Raw genomic sequence first — 22,958 nt, 5'->3', positions numbered from 1 at the left:
GGTTGTTATTTGGATATATGCCTGCACTTGTAGGTAGAAATGGGGAACATTCCTTGAAACGTTATTCTGAAGGAGAATATTTTTATTGTGTGTAAGAAAATGTTAGACGAAGGGAAGCAGCACATAATTAGATTCGGGCATGGACTTTGAGAAACTACTGCATGCAAAAAGTGCAAAGACACTAAAGCTGGATAAAGTTGTGCATAGCTAGCTACTGTAAAAGTGAAAATTTTTGGGATGTTGAAATTTTCAAGTATTTCGGGCAACCAGAAACCAGCGCAAAAATAAAAGTATGCGATTATTTTTGCTTGCCATATGTTCCTGTACTTGGTGTCTTGATTCCGCAGAATTAAAAACACGCGAAACTCTTCTATCCCGCCCAAGCACAAAAAATTAGTTACACAAAAATATCCACTCCTACAGTATTCAACAATGTGCTCCTTGGCAGCGCTGTAAAAATTGCTACTGCATTCAAGTCGAAGGTATACAATATTCTCAGAGTACTTTGACTAGCCTGTATGATATAACACATGATGACTTCTGTTGTCAGGTAATGTAAAGAATGTTTAACTGGAGCATGTGTGAAACATTACTTCATCATTCCTGTGTGATGTTGAATGACGAAAATGAACCAATAAACAAATGCTGTTTTGACCACACCCTCTGGTATCAGGTGACAGCGGTCAATGGGATCCTCCTCCTCCTCATCTTCCTCCCCATCGTCTTTGAGTCTCTCCACCGCCTGAGCTGCATCATCTCCCTGGTCTGGATCTCGCTGGTGGTGGTCAGTAAGATGCTCTTCCAGCTGGAGTTCAGTGTCTGGTTCTCCAACAGCACCCTGACCAAGGACTGCAATCAGGTAAGTTTGACCACTGAGGTGGGTTTGACCACTGAGGTGGATTGACCAATGAGATGGGTTTGACCACTAAAGGTGGGTTCGACCTCTGAGATGAATTGACTGCTGAGATGGGTTGACTACTGACTTGGGGTAACTACTGAGGTAGGTTGACTACTAAGTTAGGTTTGACCACTGAGATTGTTTGACCACTGAGGTGAATTTACCACTGAGATGGGTTTGACCACTGAGATGAATTAACTGCTGCACACCGACCCATTTTCCCTGCTGATCCAAACCTGAATATACTGGTCCTGTACTTTTTTCAACTGGTCCCAAAAATGTTATTTTGGTTATTTTTGCCTGACATGTTGGACCAGTAAGTTTAGTATGCCCTCAGTGTTCAGTGTTGAAAATTTTATGAGGAGTTCTTCATTTTTCATGTATCATTTATTGTCACTGCAAGACAAATGCAGTAATGGAGCATTTTGAATAAAATAAGGTTTTCTTCAGACAGAACTAGTGATAAAACAGTTATCTTTATCCTTTTTTGCTATGAAAAAATCAAGATTTCTTTGTTCTTAACAAGTCAGTGGATTCTAATGCAGCTATTCTTATCCAGGGTCTTTTTAGAAAACTTCTTGATGTTAGTGTTTCATTCAAATTAATGATTTTTGTGTTGAATCATTTTTATGCAAGTGATTGACCAATTGCTCTTCACTGACATAATAAAAAAACTGATTATTCAGTGTTACTGGTAAGAGTAAGGCTGCGTTCATGCAAAACTAGAATTGCGTTTCTAAACACGTTTAGTCGCTAAACGTGTTTAGTTGCGTTGCGTTCATGCGATTTTTCCATTTATACGCGTTTCAAAACGCCGATCTGAAACACGGAAAAAAAGGCGTTTTGAATCATGATTCTGCCAGAATCACGATCGCAGAAACCGCATGAATGCAACCGTGATTTCAATCATGATTCTATGACGTCATTGTGCGCTGTGCGCATGCGTGTCTCATGGGGTATCCCACAGCTTCTAGTTCTGTTCGCGCGCTTGTGTACGTCTTATGAATCGTGTGTTTTGGTTTACATCAACGCCATACACCGATTCTTATGCTAGTATCTAACGTTAACTGTTTAATATAATAATACATGTAATTACTCTCCGATTGAGTTGATAAAAGTAATGGCTGCAGCGCTGTGTCTACCAAGGGAAACAATTGGAGAGACGAAGAATTAGGATTATTCATCGATCTGTTCCTCAATCTGTGGGCAGAGCCTGAATGCCATAGCTTATCAGAAAGTATTCACCGAAATAAAAACGTAAAGGCCTGTACAGTTGGAATAAGGAGGTCTGGCTCGAGTTGCAGAGATGTAGACAAGGTCAAACTGCGCAGTGCGCTGCGCAATGGCAAAGGATGAGCTGAGCCAGAATCAGCGTTGCGAAAGCCCGCATGAACGCTCTTCCGCTGAGACCGTGATTTGAAACGCCGTTTTGAATCATGATTCATGTTTGTGATTCTGGCTACGAAATTCGCATGAACGCAGCCTAAAAGATGTAATAAGACAGTAATATAGGGCAATTTGGCAATCAGTTGCAATAAGACCCATCAATTTGTACTTCTTAGTGATGTATGGTGCCTTAGTGCTTTCCCTAAAACAATGTATTCTTCAGGTGTGATTTTCGTGTTATTGTGGTACATTTCACTTTCTACTTTTTCTTTCATTTTGTGCTGATTAGAGTGAAGACTTCCCCTCGATAGGAGAGTTCAACATAACAACCTGGTTTGGGTATGAGAAGGTTGACTACAGCTTCTATGCATATGTGGAGGTGAGTTTTAATCCAGTCATCTGCAAAACTCTCTTCTTGCTTTCCTAAAATTATCTCTCCTCATGCTATACATACATCTCAGTCAGTGAAAACAATCAGAGAGGCCTGATGTTCCTTCAAAAAAAAGAATCGCAAACTACGTTGGATCAGAGCATAATTGTGACCATGCTTTATTTGGAAAAGATGTGAGATTTAGGATTCTGAAAAAACTATTGGTGTTGTAAACCTGTTGAGGAGGGGCCGATTTTGCTACAGCACACATTTCTCATAGACCCATGCTCGAGTATACTGGGTACTGGTCTTCAGTGGGTTAAGTTGGTAATGAAATTGTAGCTCAGTTTTTAGTGGGAAGAACCTTCTTGATTTTACTGTAATTTTCTATATATTCATATAGCATTAACAGTATTTGTTTTGAAAAAATTGCCAATTCATATTTTCACCTCATTTGTGTACATTCTTAATTAGTGTTCCACTGAAAAATCAAATTAACTTTTAGGATTGAATTGACTGAATTGTGTTTAATAGAGAAATAGATGTAACTACACATACACAAAAAATATGTATGGAATGAATGCAAAGTAACTTGACAGCCTGTCTCTTTGTGGTCGACCAGGGCTACGTAGCGATCATCGTCATGATCATCATCCAAAGCATCGTCACATTGCACCAGCGCCAGTACCGCCTCCAGCGAGGCCTCATCAAGCCCGTCTACTCCATCGTGTTTGACGACATCTCGCGGGAGATCGCCGACAAGGGAGTCTTTGAATGCATGCAGTATCTCTTCAATTACTGCTTCTACAAATTTGGTCTGGAGGTGTGACATTCTTGTACTCACTGCATCCTGAAATGTGACATTCTTGTACTCACTGTATCCTGAAATGTGAAAGCTGAATAATCCTCTGAAAACTTTTAGCTGTTCATGATGTTGTCAGTGTACAATAGAAAATATAGTGGTTGTCTCTATTTACTCTGAAATATCATAGATGCATGTTATACATATATGTAAGAATACTGATAGTTAGAAAGAGATGAAGATTTTTTCCTGACTTTCTCAAGAGCGATACAATATCAACCCTTTCTGTGCTTGGACCTTGGACAGTGTGTACAGTGCTGTCGGATTTTTCTGTGCTGATTGGTACAAGGCATACAAGTGCTTTAAAGGATGTGTACAGTTCTGGTCAAGGTGAGGATTGAGCTTTTAACGTTTTGCGAGATATTCAGAAACCACTCTATGAGATGTCAAAGAGCATGCAGTTCTAAGTGGTTATTCGATGAAAATCGGTTTTGAAATGGCTGAGATATCCAAAAACAAGGTGAATCAAAGAGATCCTAATAAAGTTGTGGCATGTCGCCTTTTATTATTAGCACTTTTTTGGATATCTCAGCCATTTGAAAACCAATTTTCATCAAATAAACATTGAATCCTTCTTAAAATTACATGCTCTTTCATATTTCATAAGAGGCTTTTCAGTATCTCACTTAGGAATGTTCAAAACATGAATCCCCACCTCAACCAGTACTGTACAGTCCCTTTAAGGATGACTAAGTAATATTTCAGATGCAAATTCTCATATATGAAGAAGTATCACACTTTAGCTTAACATGAAATAATTCAAAGAGCATTCATTTCATTATTACACTAGAAAAAGAGAAACAAATGTTTTATTTCAAAATCTGATGTAAAATTCTGTGATTGCAGTGTGATTCATAGTAGAAGGAGGAGAGAAACGAAAGGCAAATGTGTATCATGAGGTATTATGCTGCACTTGTCCATCAGAAGTACCAATATGTACATAGTTTACTATGCATTTTCAAATCAGCCGGATGAAAATCCAAGCTCAAAATATTGATGATCGCAAATCATCACACTATTTCATTTCCTATTCACATCAGCCTGAACAGATTTAGCGCGAAATTTTTTCAAGCTAATTCGATAGCTTAGCATACATATGCGCAAACAGCATCAGTAGAGCGCGTGCCTTCAAAAAATTGCCCGTAATTTGTATGCAAGTTGCCTCGATCGATCGGGCCACACACATTGAGCATGATGGGATGCATCGTGCTAATTTCTTAATTTGAAGTAACTTTATCAAATAGTGGGCTAGTTTGAAAATTGTCCTGCTATTTTAGCGCCTAGAGACATTTCATGTGATAATGCGCTATATAAATGTTGTGAATTATTATTATTATTATCTTAGAAATTTCCCTAGTTTGGGTCAAGAAATTCTTTTTTGAGCATAGCTTTCAAATTAGAATGATAATTTGAATTCACATTATCAAATTGCATGCATTTTTGTCATTAGAGTATGAAAATCCAAGCATGAGATTCTGAAAATAGCACACTATTTTGAAATGTCAGGCTGATGTGAAAAGGCCTTATGAAAATTCTATTGATATGAAACTTTTTGCTTGGTTAGATATGCTTCTCCACCACCATGATTGTGGCTGCCGTTCGGCTGGACTTCATCGCGTTCCTCTACATTGTGCTGGCCCTACCCTTCTTCTTCGTCCGGCGACGGACCTGTGCCTCCCTGTGGCCCATTTACACCCTGATCCTGGCCATTCTACTACCCATCACATACGCCTTGGCCCTGGGCCTGCCTCCCATGCTCTGTATCAGTGAGTTATAATAATAAAATAATAATAAGGTCTTATTTACCCAGGGTAGCCTCTTCAGTGTTGCCACTGCTCTACCAGAGGGCCCTGCTATTATTATTACCCTGGCGTTGCCAGGTACCCATTTATACACCTGGGTCGAGAGGGACATTGTGGGTAAAAACATCTTGTCCAAGGATGTAAGCACTGGGCGGGATTCGAACTCACGGTCCTCTGTTCGGGAGTCGGGAGTCTTATCCACTATGCCACAGCGCCCCCACTGTACTTCCTTTCTTTTTTGAAGCAAAAAATTATGAATATGAATGAAAGGAAAGAAAGAAAAATTAGGACAGGAGGAAGTCCTGTCGTAAGTGTGGAATCTAGTCTAGAATGAGCACTACATAGGGATGAGAATAAGACTTTTGGTGGTGACTTGATAACATACTGTCTGTTTCTTCATTCTTATTTTTTGTTTTGGAGAGACTGTCGGTCTATGTCCTTGTGTTTAAAGCTTTTGTCTTTTCCTCCCACTGTTCAGGCTATCCGTGGTTCGATGTAAGCCAGCTACCACCTGAGATTGTGGCATGGCTGTATCTACCCAACTACGAGTACCCCCTGGAGTCCTCTGTCATAGTTGGTGAGTTGCAAACCAAAAATTATTGTTAGGTTAACTAGTTTACTCTATGAATTACAAGATATTTAAGAGCGTATGAAGAAGAAACCAAGCTGTGCTGTCATAACCTTGAGGGTTGTTATTTTGTTATGGCCATTGTTGCTTCTCGTCAAAGTGAAATACTGTAAAAGTGGATATTTTCGTGCAACTAATTTTTCGCGCTCGACCGGATAAAAAGAGTTTCGCGTGTTTTTAATTGCGCGATATCAAGACATCGACTACAGGAACTTATGGCAAGCAAAAGTATTCGCGTGCTTTTATTTTCGGGCTAGTTTCTGTTTGCGCGAAATGCACGAAAATTTCAACACCGCGAATATTTCCACTATTACAGTACATCATATAACAGTATGTTACAAAGGTTGAAGGTCAGTCTTGTCCCTCGATTTTCAGCCACCGATGATGAGGGATGAATTAAAGGGCATAAGCAGTAAAAATACAAGATGCAGCTTTGCAGGGTATGAAAGTAATGTTAGCGTAATTGTAGAGCTTTTCACACACATATTAGTTAAGACAGTTCAGGCTTCTTTGCTGTTGACCCTGGCTACATTCTAGAGCATGCAGGAGCAAGTGGGCACTCCGGATTTATCCAATTGACCAGCATTTGTTGGGTTTGCAAATGACCAGCAGTATTATACACCTGGATTTTTCCTCCCTGGTTAATGTACTGGTACAGAACAACTCAACATCACTTGCATTTGTGTTGGAGATGTTATGGATTGTCCAAAAACAGGATTTTCAGTCTTTCTCTCTAACTTTTTTTGAATTGCATCATTTTTCTTCTTCCTCTGTGTCCCTTGTAGCGGATTTCTTTCAGCTTCTGTTCGTCGCGCTTCAGTGGCATGTATTCCGCAATGAGTCCAACGGGGATGTCAAGGCAAAAGGTGGCGACAACTACGAGGTGTCAGTGGATGTTGAGAAGGTTGAGGAGAACCCTGTACCAAATTTCACCTTCAACAAGTGAGTTAAACCTCTACTGGAGGACCGGTCAGGGGAGACCTTAACAGTCACCACTGCAGAAAGATTACCTTTCTCTGCAGAGTCTAGTGGCTATTTTGTGTTTGTACTGCTGTGTAGATCTCTTCTGAAACTGGATTGTTGTTGTAAAGGCTTTAACATTGCATGTGAATATTTCTGGGTGAACATTATGCACATAAAACATACTGTATACATCATTCAGACCTCCCAACCATTCTGAATTTAGAGGAAAGAATCTGAATTTTGACCATTCTTATCTGTAGTTTCAGTAGGAGTTTCCTATTTAAATTCATGAAATTCTTCCGTCGAGATGTTTTTCTGTCGAGATGTTCGCCCGACTTGCTGTCAGGCGAAAGCTCGGTGGTCTAGTGGAGATGACGCCTGTCCGGTGATCAGGAGGTCGTAGGTTCGAATCCTGCTCGAGTATGTACGCCCATGATTTTTTATCATGGCTACTACTAAAACACTGATCAATTCAGTGCTTGTTTACGTCGATGTAGGGCAATTTGTCAATCAGTTCCAAGTTTCCTATTTTTCTTGATAATTTTACTACACACTCCTACGGGAACTACTCATTCTTTCCTACTTTTGAGCCAAATCATCCCTGTTTTTCAGTCAAAAAGGTTGGGAGGTCTGCGTCATATATCTTGCAACAGTTTTATCAGTATATACTTTGTGATTTGAATAATGTTTTCCCAAAATTGGCTGTTTTTCAAATTAATGCCTCCCGTAACATACATACTATACATATTGTCTACAAAGCAGGTATTTGCTAATTTGTGAATTCAGATGCCTTGGAATTTATCGTTGTCAATGTCAGTATTTTATCTGTAATAGTTTGTGATTTTAACAATATGAATTATTACAAATGTGATGAGCATTGGATAATAGCATTTAAAATCAAATGAAATACGTAGTGGTATTAGAAAATGCAGCATATACTAATCCTTGGAGATTAAGAGGACATATTATCCAGTGAAGTTTGACACTGACATGAATTTTGATTTTTTTTTTTTCTTTATTCATTTCAGGTCATATCTGGATGTTGCAAAGGTAAGCTCTGTTTGCTGATATATTGGATGATTAATCTCTTCTGTGACAGATGCTTTCATAAAATACTTTGCTTCAGTTATTGCAGGCTGTTGTGAGACATGGATGAATTTCTGTAGCAGGTCTCTTTCTCAAAATGCGTGTACATTTGTAACTGACGAGGAATGGATTCACATCCCTTTATCACTGACGCTTTAAATGCCTTAATTCTTGTTCAGTATACTGAATAAATATTTGTGATTTCTTTCTACTCTTTATTCCTTTTTTATGTCTCCTTCCTTTGCTTCTTCTTTTTCTTTTTTTTATATTTCTCCCTTTTTTTCTTTTTATCAAAAGTTATCATTTTCATAATTGTCATCTAATGATGATATTGTCATTGATTTTGCTAGAATTTGATCTTCGGGTACATGTTCTACGTGACACTGGCCATCGTGTTCCTCTGTGCAACAACTCGCATCAGCATCCTTGGTCTCTTCTATCTGGTCTTTGCCTTCTACTTTCTCTGGTATGGACCGAAATTCCTCACCAAACCCACGCCAGTGGTCATCAAAAGGTAATTACACCAAACCTACACCAATGGTCATCAAGAGGTAAATCCTCACTAAACTCAAATCAGTGGTCATAAAAAGATAATTACCCTGACCCCACACCAGTGGTCTTTGAGAGGTCATTGCACTTAAGTACATACAATATGTGTAAGGTACATGTGTGTGAGCTTCGTTCCCCCCCCCCCATTCTTAGAGCGCATACAAAATTGCTTGAAGAGGAATTCAGCATAAGAATTTCAAGAGTAAAATCTTGCACCAATGGCAGTTATTGCTACAATCAGGAGATTTAAAGGGAAGTTGCATGTCTTGTTAAGACGTCTCTCATTGTGTTTATTTGTCTTGTTGAGCTTTTCAGGTGTATGGAAGGGGTTAAAAAACATACTGTTCACAATTTGTAAAGAATATAAGACCTCAGATGGTGACATTGAATAATAGCTACAAAGGAAAACTAAAAAAGTGTGTAAGGATTTGAAATTATAAAAAATGGTTAAAGTTGTTTACAGAAATGAGTGACAAAAGTATGCGCTTCTTAGCGCACTTGTAATTGTTGAGTGCGCATGGCAATTGTTTGTTTATTTAGACATCAGAGCTGTGCGGTGGAACAAAAACAAGTGAGTTTGATATGGGAGTCAATGGAAATGGGTGACGTCAGCCATGCGCTATCCATTTTTGCTGAAACAAAATTGCACGGCTGACAGCCAGAACATGCAATGGAACTTTTAAGTAAATGTCACGTGATGGGCAATCAACCAATCGCATAGCTTTAGGTGTTGTACAATAAGTATGAGCAAAATGTGTAAATTCACTGTATTCAAGCAGAAGGTAATAGAAGAAAATTTATAAAGATTTATCTAAACCTTGCAAACCATGACGCATCTCATTTTTATCTTTCTCCTCATCTCTAAGATGGAACCTGTTGCTAGGATACAACATCTTTGTCATCACCATGAAGGTGGCGCTACAGATTGTGGCTTGTGGCTATGAAAGCGAACTGAGCTCACATAACAGCTGCTGGGTTATGCAGCTCTTTGGCGTCACCTGTCTGCAGAATTACAACTTTGACAACGGTGGTAATTCTTCCCCATCTTTTTCCTTTATAGGAAGCTCACACAATAAAAATTATGAACTTTGAAAGTTGGGCAAAATCAATGTGCCTTTACGGCCAGATAAGAAAAATACAATAATTCTTGATGTCACAGTTGGGCAATAATATATAAAGAAAATTTATAGATAAGAACACTAGTGTCCCAATCCTGCATTCACTGAATCAGCACATACCGGTACATTTAGGGTAAATTCTTCAAAAGGAAGACACCTATTTTAAAACTTTCATGATTGGAGAAATACTTAAGCAGTCATTTGTACAATATGCTCTGCTGTGATCTACTTGTATCCTTATTCATCATTATTTAGTTCCACAATCATTGGACCCATTGATGGCACATGAGCAAGATGCACCAGTTATTCTCCAGGCCGTTCTGTTGGCAGTTATATATAAACAAAAGCAGTGCCTGTTAAAGTTTATGTGAGTGTGGCACATTAACTGGTAGTAAATTGTATTAGACCATTTAGCAGAAAGTTGGATTTCATCGTCTTTACCAGAATTAGCTCATACCAGCCCTTCCATTGTTGGAGTTTGCCCTTTTTACTTTTTGTCACAAGTTTAGTATGAAGAGTCTGCGACCAATACGCTTTTAATACCTTTTTGATACTTGCTTTTCCTGACCCTGTACTTTTCCTTGGCCCAGGACTCATGATAATCCCATACTGTACGAGCTGAAATGTTCGCGTACAGATATTTTCGTGAATTGCTACTTGGAGGACATTTTCGCGTGTTGTTAATTTCGCGGTTCAAAGGCGATTCGCGAAATTCGCGAACACTGCGAAAATTTCAGCTCGTACAGTACGAGATTGATACCTTACACTCACCAATAAAACTTATACTAAGGACTTGTTCTGGGCTGATGGGAAAACTAACGTGTGACCCAGAAGTATTTCTGGTGCTGTTTATCTGACTTAACATCAGAGAAGGGCAAGATTGTCACATCCCAGTGCAAGTATGATTAAAGGGGAAGTCCGGTCCGAATATAAGTTAGTCTGAAAAGAAAGAGTAATATATTACGAGTTGAACGGTAATATTTTGATTGAAATCAGGTGAAAATATGGAAGTTATGACATTTTGAAGTTTCACAAATTTTTCGGGAAATGGTTCTTGAGCAGTCAATATGAATATGCAAATGTCAAAGTGAGCATGTCATCCCTTCACAACTTGCCATTTACACATAAAATTCTGAAATTTCCAGTTTATCATTCAAATGCAGTTATGCCCGAGGCTCAAATCCTGGTATATCTCACTGATCTCTATTGTGAAGTTATTTAAGAAGGAATAACATCATGTTTTAGACTTCAATGACAGAAGCATGTAATTTTCATCATTTTTTGTACACGATCAATTGAAAATTGAGAGGTTATGACATGGTTAGCTCACTCATTTGCATATTCATATCCACTGTACAAGAACTCTTTTGCAGAAATTAGCAAAAATTAAAAATGTCATGACTTCCTTATTTTTTCATCTGATTTTAGTCAGATTTTTACCATTGAACTTGTAAGATTTTACTCTTTTTTATCAGACGAACTTTTATTTGGACTGGATTTCCCCTTTAACCTAACCTAAGGATTCTTCGATTGTAACCCTTGTCTCACACGTAGACTCAGCTGCAGAACCCTGCCAACTGCCAGCAGACCAAGCACAGCTGACCTGGGACGTGACCTGTTTCTTCTTCATCGTCTTCCAGCGCCGCATCTTCACCAGTAACTACTTCCTCTACGTCGTCCTGGACCTGCAGGATGAGGAGAAGTTAGCGTCCAAGTGAGTCCATGCTGTGACACGCCTCTCGGAAAGAGAGAAAGTTGTAATCCTTCAAATGGGACTCCATTCCAACTCGGGATGTACTGGAGCAAAAATAATTGGGATAATGATAATAATGATGATAGTAACAGTAATAATACTAATGATGATGATGACAATTATGATAATGACGACAATGATAATGATGATAATGATAATGATGATGATAATGTTGATAATGATAGTGGTAGATAGTAATAATAATAATAGCAATACTACTACTACTATTAATAATAATAATAATAATAATGATGATGATGATGATGATGATGATGATGATGATGATGATGATGATGATGATGATGATGATGATGATGATGATGATGATAATAATAATAATAATAATAATAATAATAATAATAATAATAATAATAATAATAATAATAATGATTCATAATAATAATATGAAGATTCATAATAATACTGACAGAAATAACAATATCAGTATCATTATTATCATCATCATCACTACTATGATCAATGCACTGTTGTTATCAATACTTTTTTGTTTTCATTGTTGCAGGGGAGCAGAACTGATTAATGAAATCCTGGCGAGCAAAGTTCGAAACAAGCGCGTGGAGGAGAGGAACATTCTAGAAGGGGTGAAGAGAAAGTGAGTTGATGTAGTTTGATGCAAACATTTGTCATTCTACAACAGTGGTAAATGTTAACATGGGCACTTAGAAAAATTTAAATGTATTTGAACACATGTTTACAATGTCATGGCAACTAACTTTCCAAATGTGCCTTCATTTCTGCTTGTTAGCATTATTTATGATTTACAATTCCTGTCCTGTTTTTTGTGCCTTTAAATATTCTCATTGTTCTTGACTTTTTATGGTACAAAACTAATTACTTCCCACTAATAGTTGAAACCTCTCATGCCGACTTTGGTAGAAAGTTATTTTTTTTTTCTTTCAGGCAAGCATATTTTTATATGATATATTCACACTTTTTATGGGGGGGGGGTGTCCATTTCTTATAAACTCAGTCATTAAGTTGGATTTTTTTTTCAATCCTGGTTGAAAACTGTAACTTTTAGTCTCATTCCTCATTTTCTCATTTTCATGAAATACTGTTCTGTTTTGTTTGATGTATTGAGTTATGTTAATGTCATTTGTTGTTATTGTTATCTTGTATGTATGTGTTTACAGGGCCCCCTGGAAAACAGTACTTAATTCCTGACCGGGCCACCCTGTATAAATAAAAGGAAATAATAATAATAATAATGATAATAATAATAAAAAAGTAACATCTGTATTAAATCATGTCACTTCTGTTGTTAGAATGAAGCGAATCAAGGAGAAGCAAGCAAAACTCTTGAGCAAGAAAGAAGCGTGGCAACCAACCACCCACGCTGAAGGTAAGCCTTGGTGTCTTGATTTCTTGTAAGCTGGGAGTGTGATCCCCCAGTCCTGTGGTCTAGACCTCTCTAACATTAACTATCATCATTTGAACTATACAACTAATTTCTAGTCTTACCATTTACTAAACTATGGTGGAGTTAATGAGTCAATATTTGTTGGTTAGTCTGTGACTTGCCAACCCGCAGGTGTTAGCATGAACATTGTAGGCATCCCTGTATGGACATACCTTTGTGTTTAAAGATACGACACTGCATTTCCACTAGCCACTATCCAGCCATTCAGTTTCGTACAGCAACCAGCAAGTCATATTGGACTCACCATCCTTTGTACTGACATGCATTCCTTCAAACGTCATCCTTAACTATTTTAACCTGTTCACTAAGAGTCCAGTTGCCCACGTCAGCAATTTTAGGTCCAATTCATATATCGAGTCTGCATGAAGCCTCCTTTGTTACACCTCATGCATTGTCACTAACTGTCACATGAGCGACCTTTTTTTGTTGTTGGTATTTATTCTGCTACATTGACTCAGAAATTTTCAGATCAAAACAGATCAAATAAAGTTATATTAACATTTAATAATCTAGTTTTGGTTATGTGTACAGCATTGAAGTTTGATATAAACATTTATTCAAACAAGAGATTCACAAAATTATAAATAGACACGTAACTTTTAGCTTCATAGATCTTTGAGTTCCGGGTTCGGGTTCCCCTCAGCAGCTGGCGCAGCACTGGTGTTGTTGCTTGGTAGACCCCATAGATCATCAGTAGATTTAGCCCTCAGCTAGCGATATTCCCCATACCGGCAGTCGCCACAGCCTTGAAAACAATCCCGCTCACCAACGTCAGCGAGCGGGACTGTTTTCAAGGCCAAGAGGGCTGGAATGACTGCTGGTATGGTACAGCAAATGTCTAGCTGAGTGCCAAATCTACTGATGATCTACGGGGTCTACCAAGCAACAACACCAGCGCTGCGCCAGCTGCTGAGGGGGAACCTGAACTTGGAACTTGCACCCGTAAACATAGCCAAATCTCAATTATTAAATGTTGATTTAACTCCACTTGATCTGTTTCGATCTGAATGTTTCTGAGTCAATGTAGCAGAATACATTTTTTTTTAAATTTAAAAAGTCGCTCATGTGACACGAACTAGATTGTGGGCAATTTAAAAGAGAGAAAGAGAGAGAGTCAGACAGACAGACAGACAGAAACAGAGACAATAGAAAGAGAAAGAGAGAGACAAAACAAGTTGATCTATCAATAGATAGATGGAAAGAGGAGGAGATGGATAGATCTCTCATGAGATATTAAAAGAGGAATAAAGAATTAAATGGAGGGAGGGATTGAGAGAAACAGAATGAGAGAGGTGAAGAGGAAAAGAGGATTATATCTCAAAAAGTGAAGAGATAATAGTTTGTGTGTGTATCATTTGTCCTAACTACATTCCACTCCGACAGACATTCTGTCTGGATGATAATGTTAATAGCAAGATTGACAGCTATACTGTGGAGCCCTGAGATAAACATTATATCATCACCCATGTTGATTGGTTGTCTGGTACTTCAACCTGTGTGATCTGTACTTCCCCATCATCTCCAAGACATGAGCCAGGTTCTCACGGAGGAGCAACGCTTATTTAGGTTGTATCCATGGCGACGAGGCCTCGATGGTAACATTGGTATGACCCAGCTAGAGATTTTACGAAGAGTGAAATGCCTGGACTGCAAGAAGACTGCACCGTCTTGACGGAATCAAAGCATCGTCCATTTGCAGTGCTGTTTCTATTTTTATTGTTTGCCGTTGTTTTTATTTTGGCAGTCTTGTGCTTGATTCTCCTAGTCTTGCTTCCAGACTCTTTTATATCCCCAAATTGGGAGAGGGTGAGGCTTGGAAATTCTGGGTAGATATGAAAGGGGAATTCAGGGGAATTGATTTTCACCTACTTTGTTCATTAGGACATCAGCATTTATTTTGTGGCTATCTGTGTAGTCCAACATGAGAAAGGTAAGGAAATTGACTTTTTTATTGCATTGAATCAGCAAAGTTTGAAACAAAAATTACAAGAAGAACAAATTTTTCTTCCCCTTGTCAATGTGATTGTATGTCATTATGTAACCCCTGTAGGTTGAAAGAATTGTCCCTTTCTTTCACAGTTACCCAGACTTACAATGCCATACCCCCCAATGAAGTGAAGGTTGGAGTACTGATGTAATACTATAGTGTGTGTGTGTATGCATAAAACGTGGCAATGAAGCTTGTATGGGGAAAGATTAGTGAAACAAGGAGTGACTGATATAGAATCTATGCCTGCCGTTGATCTCGTCAGGAAAAGTAGTAGCCCATTATTCTTCCCCCCCCCCCCCCGAAAAAAGAAAAAGAAAAAGAAAAAATTTACAAAGTAGCAGGAAATGTTTGCCATGGGTAGAGGAATATGACTTGCAGTGATATTAAACCGTTAAGGACGAGTCCCGAGTATACTCCGTCAGGTGTCTATGGGAAATGTGTGTTGTAGCAAAATCAAACTGACCTCAACGGGTTAAGATCATACTCCTCACCTTCACAGGGAAAAATTTAAAAGCTCCTCAACTTTTAATTATGTTCTTAAGAACTGCTTAAGGTATCCTCCTGTCATACGTAAATAAAGGACATTGGTCTTTTCTACAAATCTCATTAAAGAATAATCATTTATCATACCATTTAGAAAACTTTCTGAATGAGTCGGGCCTGCAAGCTACCAGAAACCTTTGTGTAGGTCCACTTCAGACCTTGCCCAGTGCTTTTCCGCAAATTGGCTGCTACTTTTCAGGCAAATTATGAGATGAAACTTTTTGATTCGTTCTGTTATATCTTCGAATGTGCCTGAATACTGGATTCTTCTTGTGTGTATTGTCTGAGAAGCATGCATGTCTGTCATGATAAGCATCAGCCTTCACTGTAATCTGATGAAACTAATATTTCTTCTTGTTACTTGGGTTTATCCTGTGCATACTTTCTTTGCAACATCTTCATGCTTACAGTAATTCAATATGTTTGTCATGTCTAAGTATACCAGCTTGATATCTGATTATTTGGTTCTTACTTGCTTCATATGTTATTATGTCATTCCAAAGTGTTACACATTAAAGTTCTTCCCTGGGGTTAACTCCTGATTTGATAACATTAAACACAGTCACTGTAGCACACAATTTAAAGAGAAAAAAATATATATATATACCAAGAAAACAAGACAAACCATAATAGAGTCAGGTGTTTAACAAAGATTTTTCCTTGATTGTAAATAGAGTTCCACATACTTCAGTGAAGAAGTAAAAATACATCATCTGAATTAAAGATTAAAGTTAGTAATACCTTGATAATGAAACAATATGAATGCTGGCTGTTGACCACATTCCTACTGTACTCCCTTTGAAAAACATAGAATACTGATAAACACAACCAACAGCAACACTTAAACAAATAAAGATTTGTCTTGAATCGCTGCAAACAACATCAACAAAACGTTTGACCCTTGCTCAAGTATTGGTCAGCACCTTAAAGGGATGGTGCAGTATTGGTGGAGATGAGAATTGGGCTTTTAACTTTTTGCGAGATACCAAGAAAACACTTATGAAATTGTACAGAGCATACAGCTTATGCCATTTTAAGAGGAATTCAAAATTTATTTGATGAAAATCTGGTTTGGAATGACTGAACATCGAAAAACAAAGTAAAACAAAGCGATCTTAATAAAAGGTGGGTCCCACACTTTATTAGAATTGCTCTGTTTTGGATATCTCAGCCATTTCAAAACCAATTTTCATCAAATAAACGTTGAATTCCTCATGGAATTACATGCTCTTTCATATTTCGTAAGAAGTTTCTCATTATCTCACAAAAAATGTAAGAAACCTGAAATAAGGTCTCAACCAAAACTATACGATCCCTTTTATCTACCTGTCACCCCAAGTGACCTAAACTCTCCCCCTCTCCTCTCTCTTCCTGGTATCTCTCAACAGCGATCCGGGCCACGGGAGGATACTACATGTTTGAAGACGTGGACGATGACGACCTGAGTGAGATAGAGGACATGGAGGCGGAGGGCATCATCAAGACGGGAGAACCGAGCCGGAAGAACCCACTCCAGGTAAGCAGGGTTAGGAGGATGAATCGGTGCTGGCTGGTTGTACCTTCATCCTCTCTCATCATGTCCTGGGGGGCGTTTCATCAACGAGTTCGTCGGAGGTTTTCACCGACAAATTTGCTATCAGCCAATCAGACGCAAGGATTTCAGTAGCTTTTAACAGTTGTCGGTGTAAATCACCGACAAAAAGTTTCATGAAACACCCCCCTGGAATGACCGAAACCACTGCTCTTTCATTTGTGTGCACTGCCCATGAAATATATACGCAAAACATTGTCCAATCAATGACACAAACTTTAAGAGTTGAAGGCTCATCATTTTTTAATAATGTCACCTCAAAGCTTTGCGTCAAGCATATGGCACATCCATGCTGTATGCAAGGCTTTTTGTTTTTGTCTTTTTTCTGTATGATGATTAACCTGTTGAGGACGAGTCCCGAGTATACTCGGTCAATTGTCTATGGGAAATGTGCGTTATAGCAAAATCAGCCCGTCCTCAGCGGGTTAAATGATGATAATTAGGTTACAGAATATGACATAGATGAGGTACAGTGTAGAAACAGAAGAAGGCTTCAACTTCAAGGGATCATTTCTCTCTCCCATTTTGTCCTCAGCTGATGCATCATGGCATCGTTGAAGACCCAAAGAGGGCGATAGAGATTGACGCGGAGCACCGCGCCGCTGCAGGAGAAGACGCTGACGATGTGGATGCGGATGCAGGTACGTATGAGGGTGTGGTGTTGGTGTCCAGGGGAGTGGACTTGGTATTAAGAGGAGTGGTCATGGTATTAAGATAATTTTTATTCCGTCTATCAAGAGAAATTCCTAACTCTCTAGGCAGCTATTTTATTCCCGTCCCATTTTTTTTTTCTTTTTTTTTTTTTGCAGAGCAGACACTATTTCCTTCCATTCTCTCATTGTTGTGTGAATTTCTGTGTGCTTGCTACCACTTTCTTTTTTTTCCCCAAATATATCACGGCCGAGATATGTTGTATGAGGCTACCAGCAGGAGTAGCTAAAGGGACAGTCCACTCGGTGCTAAAGCTGACTTGAAATAGAGTCAAGTGACAAGTTTTGTCAGTAAACACAAAGCCTTCCTCTGCCTTGCACACAAATTTTTCTCTGAATTTCATATTAAAATGACTGAAAAAAAAAAAATTGTTCTTGGGCCCATTTCATAAAGCACTGCATATCAATGGCATTGTGCAACAAGTAATAGATAATGAAAATACATTCATATAGTGCATTATCCATGTACAGTTTGGTTACCATGGCAACAGGCAGCAGACAGCCAATCAGCTGTTATCATTAAAGGTTGTTGTCATAGCAACTGTAAATTTTGCAAAGCCCGATGTGTGAAACACGTCTCATGGTGCCACCATGTGTCTTACTTATATCCAAGTCCATACCTTCCCAAAGTCTAGTTAATTTTTCCTTCTTGAAAACAGAAGAAATAATGTTTTGAGCTTTTTGACACCTTTATTCATGAGTTTGCTTGAAGCCCGAGATGTCAGTGGCATGAAATCAGACCATCAGTGAGCTGGTACTATGTGAATGAGTGTAAAATCATGTCTGGAATGCTCAGAAAATATCATAGCATGTCTTTCACATTATAGATGTAATCTACCGTACACCCATATATCGCAAAATTTGAAGTCAGGTCCAGTTTTCAGCATTAATATAATAATGATTATCTGCAATATATGTTACGTACATGAATGTTGATCAGAAGATCACAGAACTTTTCTCTTGGCAGAATCTCTTCATTTCGTATCCCCAAGTACCTTTTGTCCTGAAGGGAATGAAAAAATGAATTCTACCAATTTGTGCCATACCTGCAAATGTTCATGTGAATTGTTATCCCAGGTTGATGCAGAATTTTGTAGAATCCTGCTGTTTTCATTCCTTTTTATTGTGACTTCTTGTCTGTTGTCTGTTATGTTTTTATTTTTTTTTCCAAGGATGGGGGTCGTCTTTGCTTCAAACAAAACTTTGTACTTCTTGTATGTAATGCATTTTTACAAAACCTTTGGACGATTGTTTTGAAATCAAATTTGTACCATTCATTTCCCATGTTTGTGATCGTTATTTGACGAGTGCATATTTCCAATCTGCATGAAGTCACCGCTGCTTCCGAGAATCTGATAGATACGAAATTGTGAGATCCCTCCCTGTCTTTCAGTCAAATGTTCGCGGATGTCCCAAAATTGTACTTCTGTCATGGTTTATCTCTGCTTTTGTACTTTCATACTTCCACTGTTCATGAATTCACCAAACCATAAAAAATTTGCCCCCACGTTCCGTCATCTTTGAAAATGGTGAGTAATGGTGACGTCACAAGTTAAAGGTCATTTTTCCCTCTCTCTAGTATATTAAAAAAAAAAAAAAAAAACGAAGAGGAGGAGATATTTATGGGATATAGGTCTTACTTGCATGTCTTACTTTCACTGACTAGCTAAAATGCTCATCCTATAGACTATATCAGTTCAACTAACTTCACATGTACGCCTCTCATCTTTCCTGATGGCCCCAAACATTGCATGCATGGGGGTACATCTTCAGTTGGATCACTGAAAGCATGCACAAATTTGATATTTGAATTGTTCCTGCAGTTCGCACGTTCTCCATGTATTCACAATCAACAAACTTTAGAATTGACATTTTTATTTCACATGATGGAGAATGTCATTGTAATCCAAAATGGAAGAAGCCTTTTACCAGGGTATCGTCCATTTGTGTGTAAAAAGTAGGTAAACAAAAACCCTGTGCCCAGAATTACCAGCACTCTCTACAGTTTCTTTCTTGACATTTGACAGCAATATTAATAATATGATATTGATAACAGTAAAAATAAGATGAAGAAAAATTATCATGAAAGTAATAATTATGACAGTAATAATAGTAATGGTGATAAGGATGAAAATAATAATCATAATTATCATAGTAATTATAACAATTATAATAATACTAGTAGTAATGATGATGATAATTGTAATAATGATAGTATTATTGCTTTAGATTGATATTATTATGTGTTTTTCATCATTATATGATACTGAAAGGGATATAGTACACTGTATCATTCTCAGTATTTTTGAATCAGACCATCACATGTAGTACTCTTACTTCATTTCTTGGCAAACTTTCCAGCCAAGTTGAGCAGCACATCCTGAAACCAGCCACATTGATATTAAGCTTTCTACTCAGTACCCATCTAACACTCCAACATTCTTGCTTCTCTTGGGAAGACTTCATAAAAGCATCCCATGTGTCAAACACATTGTATCACAGTTTCAAGTCAGATTAGATAGCCAGTTTTGAGGCGTTTTTGATAAAGAGATTACTGTACACATCAATAGTTTCGCACAATTCAATTTAAATGCTAAGCAGCTAAAAGAACACATTCACTGATTCTGCCGTTCATGTTGCACACTTTGCATAACATATTTTTTTTTCTACCGACAATTTGTTTTGACATTTACCTGCATGAAAGCAGATGTACTTTTACAAACACTGTACAAGGGCTGTCTATAGCTCAGTCGGTAGAGCACTCGGGCTAGCAATCCGGAAGTCTCGGGTTCAAATCCAGATGGAATCCCATTTTGTTTGCCCCAGTTTTCATTTTCAAGGAGGTGCATTATTGTAAAATCCTGAGAGGATTGCTGTCCACTCAGGGTTTCAGGGTTTTGTGGAATCTCTGCACTGCTTGCACTCTCTTTATAACATGTAGAAAACAAACAACAGCGCAAAAGTAGAAATATGACAACAATAGTAATAGTCAAGTATAACATCGAAAAGGCTAGGATATCAAAAGCATTGCAAATGAATGTGCAAATAAAAATCTCACTCAGGAAAGGAAGAACTTAGATGCTTGCCTGCATAATGAGGAGAAAGGTGGCCTACATTTTTAAAGGACCATTAGCCCTTGACATTAGTATGAAGAAAAAAAAAATGCTGGCAGACAACAAAGAAGCTAATAGAGTTTTCACAATTTGTTTTTTTCATCGTAAAATGACAAAAGAACCCAAATCAGGTAAGTGAGAAAACTTAAAAGATGATTTGCACATGTAAACGTAGATATAGTCTCTATCGTGAGCTTCATTATTCTTTCTCATCCGTGTGTTTCTGTAGATATTGCTTCAGGTGCTACGACACACTGTTCAAGTTGACTTTGATACAGAGAGTAAGACGTTATGTATTACAGGCAGACACAGTTTTAATGGGATCACCAAGACAGCTCATTTTACCTTTTTATAGCCAGTACCTCAGTGGCAACATATTCATAAAAGAGAACAGCTGAATGCAGTAATGGAAAACTGGGACTGCCAAATTCACCTAATTAAGGGGTTTCCCTTGAATTATCAGAATTGAAATAAGAAGTCATGGGCTGTAACATTTCATGATGTAAGCCTTCCTCTGCCATGCATACAAATCTTCAATGAATTCTTCCTTTAAAATGACTGGAAAAACATTTAGCTTGGTTTGCACCTAATAGAACTTTTTGTCATGACCTGTGCAAACTATCAGAGGTGATGCACGACTCTCTGATTGGGTTGGGCCCCAAAATATGAAAATCGGTGTTTTCTTTGGTTTCTTAACCCTAAAGGGGCCGGGCTTTTTTGGCTATGCTCAGACCGGGGGGGGGGGGGGGGGGGGGGGGGGGGGGGGATTCCGCCCCCCCCCCCCTGAGATCTCGGCCATCGGTGGTGCGATCGCGATGAAATTTTGCATGCGTGAGACCCGCGTCATAATCTACAAGATTGTGTCATAAGATTTTTTGAAACAATCAATTTCTAATTTTAATTAATTAATTATGCAAATTAAGCTCAAGGTGATATTTTAGCTTAATTAAAAGCATTGAGAGTCTAATTTTTGATCTGTAAATCTGTTTTAGCATATTCAACAATTGTACATCACAAAAACTTCCAAAACTCATTTCAATTCTTATGTATTTTATTGTTTTCAGAATTTCTTATGTATTTCTTTGTTTTTCAACTTTTGTTTTTTCATTGGAAATTGTCACTGACCACTTTTCTACCATAATTAGCACAAAATTAATCAATGAAAGTGATTAATTGTAAAAATAATCAGGTTTTTATGCCTTTCATGACAGAGCACTGTTTTCCATAGGAAATGTACACAAAATCACAAAATTGTGCCCGTTTTGGAGCGACATTCCGTTACAAAAATGGGCGTGGCTTCGCAAAAGTATGCGCGGACGTTGCAAATTTGGTCTCAAAAGTTGCGCGAGACTTGAACGAAGAAAGTCAAGAAGCCTCGCGATGAGGCCTTCTTGCGTTACAGAATTATAGCGCGAAACGTCGAGGGGGGGCGGATTCCGCCCCCCCCCCCCCCCCCCCGGCCCTTTTAGGGTTAAAGCAAATGCATCCCATTCTCCTTTGAGAGTCATCATTGTGAGTTTATTGAAATTCATAAGAAATTTCAATGAAAAGATGCAGATTTTTGTCTTTATGTTGTGTGAGAAAAGAAAAGGAAATTCATTGAAGGTTTTATGTGTAGGTGAATGAACAACTTTTGAGAAAATAACATCATCCCTAGTAAGCGCATATGTGCTTTGCTGCAAATGGTACTGTTTAGTACGTAGCAACGTGTGAACATTAAAGTTCAATACCTTTTGTAATTTTTGATTGAATTTGATGGAATATCGACCATTCTGGTATCCAGACTTTACTCTGCTTATTACAGCCAACTTAAACATGTTATGAAATTGCTCATAGAGTGATAATAGGTAGTGTTCCCAGCTGTAGAGCATGTTACACTCTCACTTGTACTCTTTAGAATTTTTAATGGTCAAAGTTTTGTTGTATCAGCAAATTTGATAAAACTTTCTATTCATTCACAACCGTTGAATTGATAGAGCTCTTGTTAAAATAGATCTGAAGAAAGTTCTGAGTAATTGTATTAAATTATCCTCAGACTATGTTATTGATGATAATCTAGCAGTGAAAGCAGGATCCCTAACTGGTAAAAATACATCCAAGAATCTTGAAATGACTATATTTTTATAGTGACACACAGAGTCAGTAATTCTGGTAT

General features: G+C 38.1%; 1 protein-coding gene across 1 annotated transcript in view; it reads left to right on the top strand.

Annotated features, from left to right (window-relative positions):
• LOC140233386 (piezo-type mechanosensitive ion channel component 2-like) overlaps nt 1–22,958 on the top strand; it is a 122,372-nt gene that overhangs the window by 60,650 nt on the left and 38,764 nt on the right. Inside the window, exons 20-33 of the mRNA XM_072313492.1 lie at nt 674–859; nt 2,574–2,663; nt 3,277–3,477; nt 5,081–5,282; nt 5,797–5,895; nt 6,732–6,888; nt 7,938–7,959; nt 8,346–8,509; nt 9,411–9,571; nt 11,229–11,376; nt 11,939–12,028; nt 12,702–12,778; nt 16,778–16,905; nt 17,516–17,621. Coding sequence (XP_072169593.1) covers nt 674–859; nt 2,574–2,663; nt 3,277–3,477; nt 5,081–5,282; nt 5,797–5,895; nt 6,732–6,888; nt 7,938–7,959; nt 8,346–8,509; nt 9,411–9,571; nt 11,229–11,376; nt 11,939–12,028; nt 12,702–12,778; nt 16,778–16,905; nt 17,516–17,621 — 1,831 coding nt within the window. The remainder of the gene's footprint in view (nt 1–673; nt 860–2,573; nt 2,664–3,276; nt 3,478–5,080; nt 5,283–5,796; nt 5,896–6,731; nt 6,889–7,937; nt 7,960–8,345; nt 8,510–9,410; nt 9,572–11,228; nt 11,377–11,938; nt 12,029–12,701; nt 12,779–16,777; nt 16,906–17,515; nt 17,622–22,958) is intronic.

The sequence above is a fragment of the Diadema setosum genome, chromosome 9 (genome assembly GCF_964275005.1).
Source record: "Diadema setosum chromosome 9, eeDiaSeto1, whole genome shotgun sequence".
Lineage (NCBI taxonomy): Eukaryota > Metazoa > Echinodermata > Echinoidea > Diadematoida > Diadematidae > Diadema > Diadema setosum.
The sequence above is the reverse complement of the archived record's forward strand: the minus strand, read 5'-3'. Positions and strand labels throughout refer to the sequence as shown.